An 18,611-nucleotide genomic window follows, 5' to 3' on the forward strand; every position below is an offset into this window, starting at 1 on the left:
TAGGGAATACAAAGAAACAGCCCTACATCAAAGAGTGCTGCAGTTAAGCATTCCCTTTCCCTTGTGTAGGGCGGGGATGATAGTCGAGGCGTTTTACAATCGGCAAGAATAGTGGCGTAGCTAGGCGTGGGCGAATAGGGCCTTCGCTCTAGCGTCTCTTAAGCGTCGCCGTCTAGTCAGCGCTATGGAAAATGGCGTCGCTGCGCAGTTGCGCCAACGTTGCGTCGAACCGTAGAGTTGACTAGACGCCGACGACGCTCAGGAGAGTCGGGAGACCGGGGAGACGCTAGTGTAGGGTGGCCCCTTTTAGCCCGCACGAAATCTTCCCAAAAAAATCCAAATATATTCAAAATTGTTAAGTTTTGGTGATTATTTTGAAGGCTAGGCACGTTTCTCGAAAATGCGATCACATTTAATCCTTAATTTGAAGTGCTAAGGTTTAAATTATATTGAAACTTATGTAGTCGATAAATCGTACTACATGAGGTACCTGGAAATGGGTTAATTGAATTACCGCATTTGTCATTTTGGCTACGGAACCCTGATAAGTAGACTACAAAGTGTAAATAAATCATCAAGTCATGTTATTACCCATTTAAAATGTTCAAATATTTGCTTTGGATGCCCGATTGACAATTTCAGAAGGGGTCTCAAAGTTTGTAAACAATCTTAATGGGTCAAGGGAGTGTTTCTGAAAAGCCTATCCAAATTATGGGAAACTGGCTGTTCACTCTTCCATGTCAGGAACTGTCGGAGTGACCTTCCTTTGATCAGTGCTGCTTTGAAGTTTAAATATCAATATTTGGCGGATATTGCGTTATTGTCGCGTCAAAGCCAAACTGTATACTACCTTTGAGTATATAGCCTAAGGAGATGTGATACACGGGCGACCCCCTCCGGCAAAGTACATTGGTCAACTGTTCAAACACGTTATATAAAACTACTTGAAGTCACCGCCAAGTTCACCGCCATTTTGCATCGTTCCGTGTCGCGAGACGTTTCTCTTAAAAAGTGGTGACTTGTTCAGTATTATCGTGTAAAAGGTGATCTGATAGCTCAAATTCGCAACAAGATTGCGTTTCCTATCATAAATAAGTATTTATACTAACTATTAAATGTATATTGAAGTACAATCTCCATTTAAAGAAAAAACTGTTGCGATACATAAACGACAGAAAAATGTAAACATGAATACAGTGGTACGGGGACGAATCGGTCTTAAGGGATGTGACAAAGTCAAAAAAGCGACTCAACATTTGAATGATTGAATGAATCATTCATTCATTCAATCACTGCAGTTTGTTTAATATAGCTGATCAAGCAAATAATGTCAGTAAAAAAAAGGCGCGAAATTCAAATCTATATATATATAAACGTGAAAGACCTGACTGACTGACTTAAATCAACGCCCAGCCCAAACCGCTGGGACTAGAAAGTCCAAATTTGGCAAGTAGGTTCCTTATAAGGTCTAGGGGTCCACTAAGAAAGGATTTTTCAAAATTCATCCCCTAAAGGGGTGAAATGGGGGTCCAAAATTTAAAAAAAACTCCTGCGCGTGCGAAGCCGCGGACAAAAGCTAGTTTTCTATAAACCCGGAAAACCCGCGGGCGACAGTTCATTCCACAGTTTAGCTGTGCGTGCGGGCTAAGACACAAAGACACATAAATACAGACAACCATACATATGTACAAACAATCATTTTATTGGCTACCTAATATCTTCAATGTACAGAATTTTCACTTTTACAATTTTATAATAAATAGTATAAGACAATTCAGTTCATTCATCAAACTGATTTGACTCATTCTTCAGATGTGACCCATCACTATTATGTTCGTATGTATGCTGCATAGTTATGTGAAAACTCTGTCTGTGTGCGTGTAATTTTTGATGTGTTGAATTTTATTGTAGTGTGCGTTTGTCGCAACAGCAAAATCTGTGTCTGTTGAGTTACTTATCTTTTGGTGGTGTGCTGTAGGTGTTTACCTCGCCCCCCGCTTAAAGTGGTGAAAAAATTTGTTCGAAGAGTTTACGTTATCACATCTCCTTAGGCTATATACTCAAAGGTATACTACTTATCGTTCGTTCACGTTAAAGCTGTGTCCAGACGAGACAATTTTTCGCCAATCTGATGAAATTGTCCTATCAAATCAGGACGTGCGGACGCAAACGCCAATTTGGCTCGCCGAATTCGACCGCCGATTATGACCGATATTACCAATAAAATGGGGTGCGGACGCAAGAATACCAATTTGTGACGCTAGTATTTTCGTTTTTGAGCATATTTTAACTTAGAGGGCTCAAATATCACCATAAATCTTAAATTGGTGATTAAATTGGAGATTAGCGCCAATTATTCGGTTCCTGATCAAATCGGTCGATTTGCCCAGCTCGTCAGGACATGGCTTAAGAATGCAGTAAAATTACGATTATCTGCCGGCCTAGCCATGCTCGTGACCAATCAAATTTTTTCTAATTAGAAAGTATGCATTCAACTGGTCACCGTGAACTTGACTTTAATTTGCGTATTTAAAAGATAGGTTTCTGTAAAACAGAGTTTTTTTTAATGATTTATTCGGATTCTTTTTCAATTTCGTCCAACCGATTTTCGGCGCCCGCACCCCATCTCTAAAGCCGCGTTGTTAAAATGTTTCAATTTTTTGTCGGTTGTTTGTCGTATAATGGCCGTCGGATAAGTACCTAGACGTACTGTCAAGGTCATAAATATGTGTACAAATATTACCTTATTCCAATGGGTTAAAGTTCGAAATCGTATACATATTTACAAATACAGTAACCGTTCAAAGACGTACACGTTCAAGATTTTCCTTGTTACACGCTTTTTGACAAGACTGGATTTTTTGCCGTAATTGAAATCAAATTATCTTCTCAGCAAGATTTTGGGGGAGCAAACTACATAATTAATGGTGGAAGTAAGAAGTGAATAAACCTCATTTTTTTATTCAATCTGATTTTGATAATGTGAGGAGTAGCACTTACTTTAAAATTAGATCTTGAATAAATATTGATATGACGTCACTTAATCCTTTTTAGTTGCAGTGGTATTGACAGTAATTACTTTTCCATATTTTTGTAAGTAAGATAAACACTTTATTGTACGAATAAGAAATATTTTACAGCAGAACATATAATGTGTAGTACAAAGGCGAATTTACCTATAAATAATAAAGAATAAAGGGGGCGAAAGGGAGGTGGAATTTACTATAGATACTTATACTAATTATACTGGTGGCCTAGCGGTAAGAGCGTGCGACTTTCAATCCAGTGGTCGTGGGTTCAAACCCCGACTCATACCAATTCGTTTTTCGGAACTTATGTACGAAATATCATTTGATATTTACCAGTCGCTTTTCGGTGAAGGAAAACATCGTGAGAAAACCGGACTAATCCCAATAAGGTCTAGTTTACCCTCTCGGTTGAAAGGTCAGATGGCAGTCGCTTTCGTAAAAACTAGTGCCTACGCCAATTCTTGGGATTAGTTGCCAAGCGGTACCCCAGGCTCCCGTGGCGAAATGCCGAAACAACGCAAGGAAGATGATGACTTATACTAATTATGCGTGAACGAAATCGCGGGCAAAATTTAGTAGGGTATTTAGTTTTGTATGTTTTTATCATTGTTCCGTGTGAGGTCCCCGACCTTACATATATTTCCCTGTCATCACTAACTCCACTCGTTAAACGCGACAAGGGGAGGATATGCAAAAGCGTCGAACGATAAATCAAGAGGTACTGACGGCAAAAAAATCAATGATACAGCGGGAGACATAACATGCGCGCATGAGGCGCATGCTAATATGCCTGTGATTGATTAGGTAGCGTCGGCAGAGGGGATTCTGGGATATTGAATGTTTTATGAGGATGTAAGTTTTATAGTTTGATGTTGGTTTAAAAACCACGGTTAGCTTGTATAATAGTTTGAAAATGAAAGTTGGGAAAATGAGCTTTGCCCTAAAAATCCCGAAAATGAGATAAAAAAACATGATTGTTTGTAAACAGACATGAGACTTTCCTTGTTAAGTTTAAATTTAGTTTATAGTTAATTTTAATGTATTTTTAATGTAATGTTTGTAAGATTTTTATATAAAATTGGTTTCGTTGTCAATAAATTTATTTGTTACTTGAGATTAATGTAGGTAGGTTACTATATTGTATAGGTCTACCAATTTTCTGAGGCGGTTGGCAAAGAAGTTGCACGGTGATTTTCTAGTAGAAGGTAGCTGAGTTTGGGAACTAAAGCTAGTTTTTATATAACTTTATTACCTCTTTTATCATAACATAAGTCAGCTTTATGCATCCAAGCCTTTAGCCAGTCCGCAGTTGACTATAATATATAACTTCTCAGTAACCGCCTCAGTTAAATGGTAATCCTATAGTCGAATTTCTTTATCATTTCAATCTTAGTTCGCGCTCGACACGTTAATCCTACCCCCTACTCTTATACCTTGCCTTAATGGCCTAAAAAACTCAGGTCCAAATCAACTTCGAAATACATCCGTAATGGTGAAAAAGATCCAAAATCCTAAAAGCACCGCAATGAAAACCACGTTAGCTGGCGCAGTCGGTAGTCCAAATGGCGTGCACGAAACTCGAATTTCCCTTGGCACGGTTACAAAGGCAGTTTTGCTACACTGTGTCGTATCGTTGCGCACGTGACACGCATCCATCCCTTTGTCCAGGCGAGTTTAATATGAATTCAAAACAAATTATGTCACCAGCTAATTTGGGACGCTCGGGTAATGAGATTCTAGCCTGCGCGCTTCGTTTTTGCAAATTCGCTAGAATTGTGATTAGGTTTTTAAAGGTATATGAGTACGTTTATTAGTACTTCATTGAAATGAAGTTGTGAATACAACGCTAATGAACTAGTAGCCAGGTGCTTGAACTCGCGCGCCAAGAGTTCCATAACAAATATAATGTTTTAGTTAAAATATATTCGTATAAAGAACTGTGTTCAAAGGTTGTAATCCGCCTTCAATTGTTACATCTTAGATTTTGTAAGTTTACTTTGTAAAAAATATTTTTTTTATAGTTATACATCCAAAATGATACTAATTATTACGTATGCTATTAAATAAGCAACGGCGTAGGGTAAGTGATTAATAAAATTTACGTAACCCCAGAAATCATAGGTAGTAACAGAAATTTGGTTAACACCGTTGGCACGTTACGTAATTGATGTTATTGGTTGCGAATGGAGGCATTAAATATTTCTCACTAATAATCTATTATTAACGTATTTTATGGCGATTAGTAAACCGAACCTAATGAAGGCACTGGGTTATAAATTTGCCAGAAAAACTAATCAATCATAATCGTAAGTAGTTAAGACGATAGAACTAATCCCGTAAATAAATGTATGTAATTTTCCGTTGAGTTACCTTACGTAAATACGTTTTCGTAACTCGGAGAAAGTTTTTAGGACATACGGTTAAATTGCGATTATATTGTAGGTATAGAATAGGACACATAACTCTATCTACCATTTTTTATCGATGTCTGATGAAAAGAAAGTCAACCACAATATAAAAATCAGATTATTTATGGCAACTACATACACGATAAGAAACCGTTTACTTTTAATATCACAAAAATAAAATGCGTTTAGGTTTTGGCTAGGTACGAAAAAAGTTTAGTTTTTCGCTCTTCAATCCCATTGAGCCAAATTGTGAATCCAGTTCATATCCAATTACAATTTTCTCGCCATTCTTGCGTCAACAACGAACCGTTTTCTTTCCTTTCGTTTTGCACTTGGCCAGCGAATAATGTTTTAATTGATTGTAATGTTATTAAAGCACGGTTTTCCGATTTGTAAGTAAAATTGTTTTTATTTTCGAATGTTGCCAAGAATTTCACGTCATATAAGAAATTAACTGAAAGATGTGGTTTTGTAAAGAGAAGATGCAGTCAAGGTATTAAATATCGACACGGACATACCATACCAAAAATATGCACACACTACCATAAGGTAGCCTATTATAAACCAATATATGTATTTAAATACTTACGTATAAATAGTATAAATACATATAGTTTTCCTTTTCAAATATTATTGTCCGTTAATAAGTTTGTCTATCTAATTCGATTTATCCACTAATGAACTCTAAGGTTAGCTGGAAGTGATCCCTTATACGAATAAGTTCGCCTTTGTATTGTAAATTTATGTGAATTTCATGTGAACCTGTTTTTGTACAATAAAGTGATTTACTACTACTACGTATTTTTCTTTATTATAATAGAAATAGGTACAATTTCTGTGTTAATTTATTTATGTCAATCGTGATTTCAGGCCAAACTGTATATTTCCTAAATTTCATGTAAAATTTGTAACTTCACGGGAAGCCGATTTTGTTTTACCAAATGGATGTGGTTTTCATTCTGTTTTGATACGACTCTTATCCGTACCATGAGTCTGACAGTGTCAAAACAAAATTTACTTTCTATACATCTCGCTCGCACTAATATGCGAGTACGAGCAAGATGCATACCTAGAAAGTAACTTACCTACCTACGTTCTCGATAGCGTTTATGTCAGTGCCAAACTCGTGATAGCCACATTTGACCGTGAGCACCAATCGCATTAGCGGCTCTCGCTGATTGGTGCTGACGAAATGCAGTGAGTCTAACTTCGATTGTATGAGAGCGGCTTTTTGGCGGTCGCGATTTCGCTCGCACTTTACCCACTTATCGGTGTGTGTGAAATGCTTGATAACACGGCTCAAGGTGTTATCAAAATGAGATGAACAATAGGGATGATGACACATGTTGAATTTTATAACAAAATCTAGTAAAATAGATAGCAAACGAGCAATTTATCACAATAATGTGGATATTAAAATAAAATATTAAAAAATTACAAAAATACAGGACCTGAAAGTTTCAAATTTTAAGTTTTTTTTAACTTCCAAAAAAGATAAAAGTAAGGGTACCATTCGATTCCTTACATTTCATCCAAAAAAATATTGTATAGCAACTATATACATAAAGTGTCATTCAATAGAACTTGCTAACAATGTAAACAAAAGTTACTAGTAAATTGACATCCAGTGTCAATTTTAGTATGGCGGTTTGTTTACATAGTTAGCAAGTTCTATTGAATGACATTTTAAACGCAATATTTCACCGACAAAAACGCATTTTTCTTGTTTTGTCCATACTACAAGATGGGCGATGACGTCACGGCCTCTGGCCGTTTTGTATAGGGCGTTTCGCGAGTGAAGTGCGACTGTCGGCCTTTGACTACAATTTCTGACTTTTGTGTTACTTTAATGCAATGGGTCCCATATAGACATTTGATCCTAAAAAACAATCCCGATCGATTGATACCATAAAAAAAAATTAGTCGTGTAGCCTATTGTGCCATTTTCAACCAAAAGTTGTCAGTTGTCAATAAGGCGCTATTTCCATATAGCTTCAATTTGAAATCAATCTTATGGACAAGCGACAATGTGATACCTTTTGGTTGAATCGTCACAATTGAACCCCACATCAAAACGTGAATACAGAATCAGTCTCCGGTTCCGCTATTACTATTAATAATAGCCATATTGAGAACAAATGTGTATGACATTGTTTGATTGCGCCCCCGCCCTATCTATTGTGATATCAATCGACACGAATTCGTCTTCGATGTGGGTTAAGTACGTGTCAGGAAAGAACATGGAACCCGCGTTAATAGATGATTTCTGATACTCCGATTCAATCCCAGGGGCCATACTGAAAGTTTCTGGATTCTGATATATGAGACGACTTATTTTTTCTAAGTGGCTAGTCCAGGAATTTTCAGTATGCCCTAAGTATAAGCAGACGTGTCTCACTCCGCGATTTCGTCGCTTTGGTACAAGTAACTAAAAGTACATCCGTTCGACCCCAATTTTGAGGAAAGCCATAAGCCGCGCGTGGCGCTGTCGCCACCTAGCGGCCATATCTGTGCTGATCGTAACAGACGCGTGTTGTTAGAGAGTGAGTCTTCTGTACTTAGTACTATTATTTATTTTATTCTGTGGTATAAGTAATAGATGTTATACTGGTATGGCGTTATTCATAAACGGCTGCTAACTTAATCAGTTGATGATCGTCGTTTGTCCCTATCTGTCGTTATGCCATAGAGAGGGACAAACGACGATCATCAGCTGATTAACTTACTCGTAGCAGACATTTATGAATAAGGCCGTTAAATAATAAATACCGGAAATGAGTCACTTAGGCCCACTTGTACCATCCCACTAACCCGGGATTAAGCGTACACGTGTAAAAATTTAAATAGGTACCTTCTCTTCTTTGTTATAAGGTCAATGTGACTAATTCCGTCATAGGGACTATTTCACGTCATATTCCACGAGCGTATATTTCTTTGATTTTCAATCGTAGGGAAAAAAAACATTTGCTTTCGATTGCTGAAACTAAAAGCAATCGCTGCTTTGTCGATGAATTTATCAATTTTGTTCGTTGATGTTATATTGCTAAAGAATAAATACAGGAAATGAGACACTTAGGTAACTTAGGTACACGTGTAAAATTAAAATACTTTCTCTTCTTTATTATTATTATACATAGAAGTGATAGGTAATGTTTGAGGAAATAAACACAAATTATAACAAAAATAATGACAAGACAATAACCTCGGTACAGCCCACAGACAGGCCTTTTATATAAATCTGACTGGTTTAATATAATTGAAAGACAAATGATAACAAATCTTTTTATTTTTATTCACAATACAAACCATACTTAAATAACCAAGAAGTTGGTTTCTAGTTAAAGTCTTCAGGTCATTTTATCCCTGGCACAAATGTGTACCTGCAAAGAAGTTAATAACAATAAAGAATATTGCAGGGACGGAATAAATAAAGACGAATATCTCTAAAGTTCGTTTTTTTAGCATTAGTAAAAGACTACGCTATCTTGACGTGTCTTTAAGTTGAAAAACGCTTTTAAAAAAATTCAGTAACTATTACTTATGAAAGCAAAAGAATGTAAATAATCGTATATGATTCATCATTGTTACATATTTGCCGCGACTTATTTAAAAAAAAAGGCACGTCAAGATTGTTCTTTTTCTAAAGCTAAAAAAAAAGAACTAACGGGTTGGCTTAAAGTAATGAGAATTTTATTTTCAAAAACATCAATAAAAACTCAATTGCTATAGGTTTAAGGATTTTAATATGGTAAACTCAATCGTGTTTTATGTTTTAATTTAATATTATAATATTGCAAAAGGTCCCGCATCTCCGATTTTTCTTAGCTTACTTTTCACCGTTAGCATCATACTTTGGACGACATTCAAAAAGGGAAAAAGGGATTTCGAGGGCAGTGGTCAGAGACTCGTCGGGTCCAGCAATAAATGCCGACGTGTATCAACGTGACTGCTTACCTGTAGTTCGCCAGTTCATTACTAAGTATCATTCTGATGGTAAATATATATTTTGGCCTGATTTAGCTAGCTCTCACTACGCCACGAGCACACAAAACTGGTTGAAAGGCCATGGCATACATTTCGTACCAAATGACGCCAACCCTCCGAACGTCCCTAAAGCTAGACCGATCGAAGATTTCTGGGCAATCTTGAGTAGACACGTGACACACGTGTATAGTGATGGCTGGGAAGCAAAATCATCGCAACAATTGAAACGAAGGATACAAAGTCAATTTAAACAAATTGACTTGAATGTCGTCCAAAGTATCATGCTAAAGGTGAAAAGTAAGCTAAGAAAAATCGAAGATGCGGGACCTTTTGCAATATTATAATATTAAATTAAAACATAAAACACGATTGAGTTTATCATATTAAAATCCTTAAACCTGAGTTTTTATTGATGTTTTTGAAAATAAAAATTCTCATTACTTTAAGCCAACCCGTTATATACATTTACGGTTCATATGTTCACACTTATCTGACACATACTACGAATTAGTATGTCGTTGTTGTAATTATCAACACATACCTCTAGACTCTCTCTGCTTTGGAACTTTTGAGTGCATATTAGACAGAGGAATTCCACCGTAACTGTCTGAATATTTATTGATTCTGAAAAACGAAAAATACCGTCAAATTATTCAGAAAAAGGAAACATTTGAACTATTGTTTTATATTAAAAATCTGTTTTTATAGTGGCAATCAGAGACTAGTAAATATTTAAGACGAGGGGTATAATATTGTATTTGACTGTATTTCAAATAAATTATTTTACACCATGCATGAAATAAAGCACCAAAAGATTAATGTAGAAACGTAGACAGCAGTTATTTTTAGACACAATATTTATTTTAAAACCCGTATATTTAAAACTATAAAGAGTAGGTAATTTAGTTGTGACGTCACATGCTAGTGTTTCATATAAATTCCACAGTAGCCAAATCGTTTTGACAGTTCGAAAAAAGAAACTGATTTGACTATAGTTCGTTTTTTTTAGCATTAGAAATAAGGTAAACAATCTTGATGTGTCTTTTAATTGAAAAACACATTTTAAAAATAAGTTACGGTAAATATGTAACAATTATGAATCTTTTATAGTCTTCTGCTTTCATAAGTAATAGTTATTGATTTTTAAAAAGTGTTTTTTCAATTAAAAGAGTTTTCAAGTTCTTTCTAATGCTAAAAAAAACGAACTATAGTAGTCAAATAGCCTATTAATGTAGGCCCTCCCTAAATGGTCCCGTGGGCACTGTGGGTACGATTGGTACGAAACCTTAAAAAAATTAAGGACCTAACCATACTTACCAGTCACCATTTCATTGTCCGTCAACATTTCTGCGTTTGGGCTGTCCGTCTCCTTTTTATGAAGCCTCATGTGGGCATCAATAAGCTTTTTACCTAAAAACAAGGCACTTATTAGTAACTAATTTCGCATTTATATATTTTTTAAATTACGTCTCACGAATTAACTAATCACTTTTTCTAGCAAAAACGAGGCAACGAAATTCGAAATTAAACTTTCGTGAGACATATTTTAACCTTTTGGACGCCAATGACCGATGTATCGGTCACAGACCACAGAGCAATATCGACCTACGTGCATATACACAAAGTTCAATTTCAGTTTTGACACTTCAATGACGTGGCGTCTGTGTGACAGCTTTTGTGTTTGACACGGCGTCGAAAAGGTTAAACTGACTGCGGCCCTGTCAGCGCGCGCGCAACGAGCGTAGAGGCAGGCGGCGCGCTCAGTGCACGAAGCACTCGAGCCTGAGGAAGGACCCCCGACGGGCCCGAAACATGTCGCCAATAGCGACTAAAAATTCAAGTGAGTGGAACCGTTGTCATCTAAACAGATTAACGAAATTAAATACATAAGTAACAACCTCTAAATATCTCTCTGCAGAGTGGACACTCGTTAGCCGAGTGTGCGTTTTCTCGATGTCTCAGCAATGAATCTACAAACAATTACGTTACTTATTAGTGCCGTCAATTTACAAGCTTATACAACCTCGTGCCGCCCAATGTACAATAGGATGTACACAATTATTGAACAAATTTAATTCAAAACAAAACACAACTAGATTCAAACTTCCTTCGCTAGAATTTTGTATAATGGGCGTGACGAGGAGTTTAGATAAAAATAGGATTTTTTAAATGATATAGGAGACAAACGCGCAGACTAATCGCCTGATTGTAAGCGATTACCGTCGCCCATGGACACGCGCAACACCAGAGAGGTTGTAAGTGCGTTGCCAGCCTATAAGATGGGAGTACGCTCTTTTCGTAGAGTAGTAAAGGCAAACCCAAGCTTAGAAGGTTGGACGGCGCATACCAGGACATCAGGACTTCAGGAGTGAAAAGTTGGAGAAGGAAGGCCACAAACAGATCGGACTGGAGAGACTTGCTTGACCAGGCTAAGGCCTACCCGCGGCTGTAATGCCTCAGATGATGATGATGACGATCTTTTCTTGAAGGTAGGTGAATGTGAATATATGAAGTTGACAGCTTACATTTATGCAGAAAGCTCTTGTCGCAGTCGATGCACTTATGTTGGGAGCGGGCATCGTGCGCCTGCGCGTGTTTCCTGAGGCTGGATTGTTGGGTGAACGAGCGGCCGCACGTATTGCATTCGTGGGGTTTTTGGTTTAAGCTGTGGCTTCTGTAAAGTTATATTACATATAAAGTAATATTCGGGGTCCCGTTGTTTCTTATAAAGTTTTAAGTCATAATGTATTGTTTGTCATATTATCATTAATCATAAAACTGAAACCGTTAACATTTCAGGATTTTCGTTAGGTTATCCTATATATAGGTTAGGTTAGGTTTGTTTTATGGAAATCCTGAAAAGTGACGCGTTTCTAAACCAATTGAATTATGAATAACGAAAATGCGGGCAAACAATACATTATGGCTTAAAACTATTTGGGAAACAATAGAGACCCAGTATATTTTCTTTTGAGAATATATTTCAAACTGTTAGTAAGACCAAGGATTTTTGTAAATTCAACCCGAAAGAGGACGGACAAAACATTTATGGGTCATTCTTTGAGAATATGTCCGTGTATTTTTTTAGAATCCCTTCTAGGCCCTTCTACGCGGAAGAAATCGCTGCTAATTTTAAATATTTAACTACATATAATATACTTACACCATATGCGCATTTAGAGTTTCCACTCGCTTCCGCCTCGGCGAACACTTTTTGACAGACCTCGCACCGGTGTCGGCCGCCGCTATGCCGCCTCAAATGCTTGAGCAACGACGTTCGCCAACGGAACCTGGCTCCTGCAAAAACATACTCATACCTTAGGGCATCTGCAACGTCGCACGCGCACGTAGCGGGACGTAGCAGGTGGGCGGGTTAACAAAAAAACCGGCCAAGTGCGAGTCGGACTCGCGTTCCAAGGGCTCCGTACATTAAGTCCGACTCACGCTTAACTGCACATTTCTAATAGGTTTTCCTGTAGTCAAGCGAAGACTATAGGTAAAGAACTATTTTGCGTATTATTTTTTTTCAAAATTTTATTTTAGAGTAGTTTCGGAGATAAGGGGGATGGTCATTTTTTGCCTATTTTCTTGAATAACTGCTAAACTATTTATCCTAAAATTATTAAAAAAAATATTTGAGATTCTTACAATGAGCTCTTTCATTTGATATGTAACACGATATAGTTTGAAAAACTTTATTTTTTAATTTTCTCATTACCCCCCAAAAATGGCCTCCATATTTAAAATTCATTTATTTACGTTATACCTTTGGGTCACAAACTTACATATGTGTGCCAAATTTCAACTTAATTGGTCCAGTAGTTTCGGAGAAAATACGTTCCGTTTTTTTCCTTTTGAGGTACGGAACCCTAACCCTTAAATACATGATTTTTTCGTTTTGCCCGAAATTAATATATATATCACATAATTGTTTGCCGTTTCTAGGAAAAATAGTAAAAAAAAATATATCATCGATTTTCACTGGGAAATCAGTGTTAAAAGTTGCATAGTCTAAATCATATTTTTGGAAATATATAGCTATTAGTAAGGGGTATAGGAAAAATCTTAACTGCCAACAGAAAGGTACACTATTTGTGATGTTCCTATGATAAAATTTGTAAATATAAAATAATTACAAACCCCGAAAAATCTGCCCAAAATCACATACTAAAAATCATCAACTTCCAGGTTTTTCCAAGTTTTCCGACATTTCGTCTATAAACAAATGTAACTTTTATAAATTAAAATACTGCGTAAATTTATGTAATAATTCGGAAAATTTATTAGTTTTACTATTGAAATAATATACAAGAACAAATAGAATTTGTTTAATAATGCATAACATTTGATGTTTATGTTGTGTGTATAAATGCATCACTATGCATTTAAGGGCTAAAGGAACAGTTATTCATATGCTTGAGAAAATTCGACCCATCCCAGGCGTGGCTCACTCTGCGATTTCGTCGCATCGCTACAAGTACCTTCAAGTACATGCGGCCGACACCAATTTTGGTGTCTAGCCATAGTAGTTGCCGCGCACCGCTAAGGAACGAACGCCTGCTCGCGCTTGCGCCACCTAGCGGTCATATCGTTTTGTTAGAGTGAATCTTCTGTACCTAGAACTATTATATATTCTGTGCCCATGCTGCCGTGATCCGGGTGGCCGAGCGATTATAGCCATCTGCCGCGATTGCAGATAACGCTGGTTCGATTCCTGCCCTAGGCACTGGAAGGTTTGGTCACTTTTTCTGTCATATATGACATTAGTTCCAGTTTATTATTTAAATAAAATATTGAATATAGATAGTTTACATACCACAGATATTACATAGTTGCGCGCAGGCGTCTAGGTCTTTCGATATATTTTTAGGTCCAACAAGGTGTGTTTGTAAATGAACCTGTTAATAGTAAAAATATTCGAATTTAAACTGTCGTTAGTGTATTCGAATTAGTGTATAAAATATTCGAATTTAAAGTGTCGTGTAGTAAATAATTCTAACTCTATTTAGTGTTAAGAAAGCATGTTGTTACGTTGTACCTAGCCAGAAGAGGGGACTGCAAACTACGGCCTGCGGGCCGAGTCTGGCCTGTGAAAGGAACCAGATTTGATACCATCTGGCCTATTGAAAAGGAAGCAGATGCATGGTCATGACGGCTAAAAATATTCTTAGAATCGCCTGAGCTAGAACATAAGCAAAATCGTGCCACCCAATGTACAGTCGCCATCAGATATATCGGAGCGGCCAAGGTGCTCACAGATATCTGAACACGCCTCTATTGTCAAGGTTTTAGAGTGCGGGTTCAGATATTTTTGAGCACCTTGGCCGCTCCGATATATGTGATGGCGACTGTACAGTAAGTTGCAGAGATAACTGACTTGTAAATTTTGATAGTAAATTGGGATGAGTTTTGTTTATTTGAGAAAGCAATTAAACAAAGGATTCAAAGGAAATACTACTTTATTTGGTTCACGAAAGGGTTCTAATTAGATAGGAACAAATATGTGAAATATGTACATTGTAATGTACATTGGGCCTTATGGGGTCAAAAGTACAACTAGATTCAAAGCATAAATTTTGTATGGTCTTTTTTTTCTACTTGTAAACTTTTTTTTATTATTGACTAACTTACATTAATGTCAGCTATACCAAACATATAAGTTATAAACATAACAAATTAGTCGGCGGCACGAAGTTATTATTATTATTCTTCGCCACTTACCTCAAAAGTTCCCTGGTTCTTTGAAGTATATTCACACTGTGAACAGTGATAATCGTCTTCTTTATCAGAATCCTCACTATGCTCCGATTCCGATACTATAGGTGTGTTCTTTGCTGTAATTATTTCTGTAATATAATTAGACTCAATCATCATCTGCCTGCCGAGCAAAGTGGCGTGCTCTTGTGTTGAAAGCCAAGACTCATCGCGCCAGCCAAGTAAGTATCATCTGCCTGGGGTCCGCTTGGCAATAAATCCCAAGAATTGGCGTACACACTAGTTTTTACGCAAGCGGCTGCCATGGCCTTCCAACCCAGAGGGGAAACTAGGCCTTATTGGGAATTAGGATTAGTTTGGTTGCCTAGCGATGTATTTCTTCACCGAAAAGAGACTTATGAACATCAAATGATCTCTTCCTCAGGCCTTGTCCCATTTCTAATTGGGGTTGGCTCTCCTAATTGTGAATATGAAATGATATAGTGAAAGATAGTTTAAAATTTCGACCCATACTCACTTGGATTGAAATTTTGATCACAAGGCACTTTCCTCTGAATATTTGATGCGATTTGACATTTCTCTGATGTAGTTTCTTCTGTCTTTTCTATTTCGGTGTATACTTTCTCTTTCCCTTGTTCCTTGTTGTCTGCTGAGGCAGATAGTTCTCCATTTTTTTCAGCAGTCTGAAAATTCATAACAATTTCTAATTCATATGTTAACCTACATTTTTTGCCTTTGTATTTTCGTTTTGGTACACCACCCATAATTTGTCTGCTTTGCCTTAAGGTTGACTGGTAGAGAATGCCTTATGGCATTAATTCCGCCTTTTGTATATTAATATTTTCTTTATTAACTCCAAATATCACAGTAGAGTTAGCATAGAATTGAATAAATAAATAAATATTATGATACAATGTTACACAACTCATCCTAGTCCCAAAGTTAGCTCAATAAGACTTGTGTTATGGGTATATACAATGATGATGATGATGATGATATAAGATAAATACTTAAATACATAGATAACATAACTCAGGAATAAATATTTGTGATAAACACACAAATAAATGCCCTAGATTGGGGCCCAAAACCTATTTCTCCATAGCAAAGAGATTAGATTTTATAGAGACTTACTGTCATGGTAAATTATGTATGTAGCCAAGCATAGGCCAAAGGTATGGTGCATTCTTTTCGAACGATGGCACCATAACCTTTGGCCTATGCTCGACTAGATGGCGTTGATTTCAATATCTACAAATTATAGTTCGTTTTTTTTAGCATTAGAAATAAGGTAAACAATCTTGATTTCTTTTAATTGAAAAAAACATTTTAAAAATAAGTTACGGTAAATATGTAATAATTATGAATCTAATACGATCTTTTATAGTCTTCTGCTTTTCATAAGTAATAGTTATTGATTTTTAATAAGTGTTTTTCAATTAAAAGTCATGTCAAAATCGCTTACCTTCTTTCAAGTTCTTTCTAATGCTAATAAAAACAAACTATAACACATGTCAGTGAAAGAATAAGGATCAAAGTCGAATGGTGTTCTAACAGTTTTAATCTTCTGTCAAAAGATGGCAGTAAATCTAATGTGGCTACGTAATTTACCATGACAGTAACTCTCTATAAAATTTATTCTCTTTGTCCATAGGCAGGGTCACTACAGCCATAGAGAAAAAAATACATAGAGTGCTCACTCCATACATCAGTTTTAGTACCAAAAAGACTATTAGCATCTAGCATCGAGTAACGGAACTATCAGTACTGCTACTTGACAATAGATGTAGCACTGACCGGAAAGTCTTATGCTGTTGAGATAAGACTTTCCGGTCGGTGCTACATCTATTGTTAAGTAGCAGTACTGATAGTTCCGCTACTCAATGCTAGATGTAGACACTGAAATTAATAGTCTGAACTGATGTATGGAGTGAGCACTCTTGTCTTCCTATATTTCTCTATGCTACAGCCTAGGCTAGGTTGTTAATATTAATACCTCTAATATTTCTTCTAAAGTCTTGTGGTTTCTCATCACCATTGTGTAGAAAGTGTATGAAGAGCTCAGTTTGAGAACACATCGGGAACACATTTGTTGCGGGAACCCATCATTCTGTGCTATCTGAGGGATTGGAAATTAATTATTATAATAAATGCTTTCATTTAATCTTATCTGTGATTATTAAATTAAAAATTTTGAAAACCCCTGATGCAATGTATGGGTTTTGATCAAACATAATATATCTAAGAACTACCTCTAGAAAACTTTATTTTGTCATCTTGAAGATTGTAATGGCAATTTTTTTTTTTTTTTTATAAAAACAAATCCAATGTGTTGGTAAAAATGCATATACCTACACAAAAATACTAAATTGATATACTTAGATACGTAATGCATCCCTTTAAATTTATTTTACATGCTTAATGCAAGATTTTAATATTAAATACAACTTTTTTTAAAGTATGTACCTGAAAACTCATTAATTTTGTAAGCATATCATTGAGACAAGCACCAAATATAGGTTTCATTGCATCCACCATCGCAAGGCAGCAGCGACAACATCTGTTGAAGTCTTCCAAACGGACCTCCATCTCCTTCTGTCATATTAAATATCAAAAACTATTAAGACAATCTATTCCAAAAATGTGGCAGTGAGAGATAAAATAATGTCTTAAAACGAATAGGACAGTAAACAAAGTACAGTACAGTAAGTGTAGGACAGTAAGTAAACCTATAGGACATGTTCAGTTATTGAAATCTAATATTAATAAATAAATATTGAAATAAAGAGTCTACTCTGCGATATCTGCGTTAAAACTTTTAAATCGGTACTGAAACGTTTTGACCGGCAAACTTACAGAAAATACATACAATTTTGTACTAAGTTACATACCAATTATTATTTAGTCTTATTTAAATGGCGTCTTACAATAGATCATTAGCTTTAAGAAAGTCTTGGATTTTATTAAATTGCAATTACAATAACAAAACGAATTGCAATCCGATGATTCCGATGCAATAGACATTGAAAGTTGACATATGGTTGACATTGACAGTGATATGACAGCTGCATTTATGGCTGCATTTAGAAACTGCAACATGGTACGTCTCTCCTCTGGCGTTCAGAAACATTTGAACCAAAGTAATTATCGTCTAGTAAACCATAACAGACGGACGTACCGGACCGCGGCCTTGGCCCGTACGTTTAAGGTGGTCGTCGTTAAAGTCCCCTCCAGACGAGTGTGGAGGGAGCGTAAGGACGAAGGTGTAAGTGAGAGTGAAAAAGAGATATTTTGACCAGACTAAGATCGCAGTTTGGTCCGCCCGTCTGGTATAGCTTTAAGTCATAAGCAGTAATAAACTTTAACCAATGTTAACCATGAAGTATAAAAACCAAAGATAAAATACATGAAAAGTTTTTCGCATCGAAGCCAAATAGCAAGCTATCAACTATCAAAGAATGACAGTCTGGCACTT

General features: G+C 36.4%; 1 protein-coding gene across 1 annotated transcript; it reads right to left on the bottom strand.

Moving 5' to 3' along the window:
• Window positions 1-9,893: 9,893 nt before the first annotated feature.
• Window positions 9,894-18,128, bottom strand: LOC134656042 (zinc finger protein OZF-like). The gene is made up of 11 exons (XM_063511558.1): window positions 18,028-18,128; window positions 17,603-17,731; window positions 17,133-17,255; window positions 15,654-15,819; window positions 15,143-15,267; window positions 14,238-14,319; window positions 12,532-12,718; window positions 11,947-12,095; window positions 11,320-11,391; window positions 10,739-10,831; window positions 9,894-10,045 (listed from the first exon to the last, which is right to left on the bottom strand). The coding sequence occupies exons 2-11, from the start codon at window positions 17,723-17,725 to the stop codon at window positions 9,894-9,896; spliced, it is 1,272 nt and encodes a 423-aa protein (XP_063367628.1). The 5' UTR covers window positions 17,726-17,731; window positions 18,028-18,128.
• Window positions 18,129-18,611: the final 483 nt, after the last annotated feature.

This window comes from Cydia amplana, chromosome 17, assembly GCF_948474715.1.
Source record: "Cydia amplana chromosome 17, ilCydAmpl1.1, whole genome shotgun sequence".
Lineage (NCBI taxonomy): Eukaryota > Metazoa > Arthropoda > Insecta > Lepidoptera > Tortricidae > Cydia > Cydia amplana.

Excerpts from the sequence above, each read along its gene's own strand:
- LOC134656042 (XM_063511558.1), bottom strand. The coding sequence starts at position 17,725 with ATGGAGGTCCGTTTGGAAGACTTCAACAGATGTTGTCGCTGCTGCCTT. Across the intron at positions 15,820-17,132 it reads CTTTAGAAGAAATATTAGAG|ACTGCTGAAAAAAATGGAGA; the intron begins GTATTAATATTA and ends ATGAATTTTCAG. Across the intron at positions 10,832-11,319 it reads CTGCAGAGAGATATTTAGAG|GTAAAAAGCTTATTGATGCC; the intron begins GTTGTTACTTAT and ends CCTTGTTTTTAG.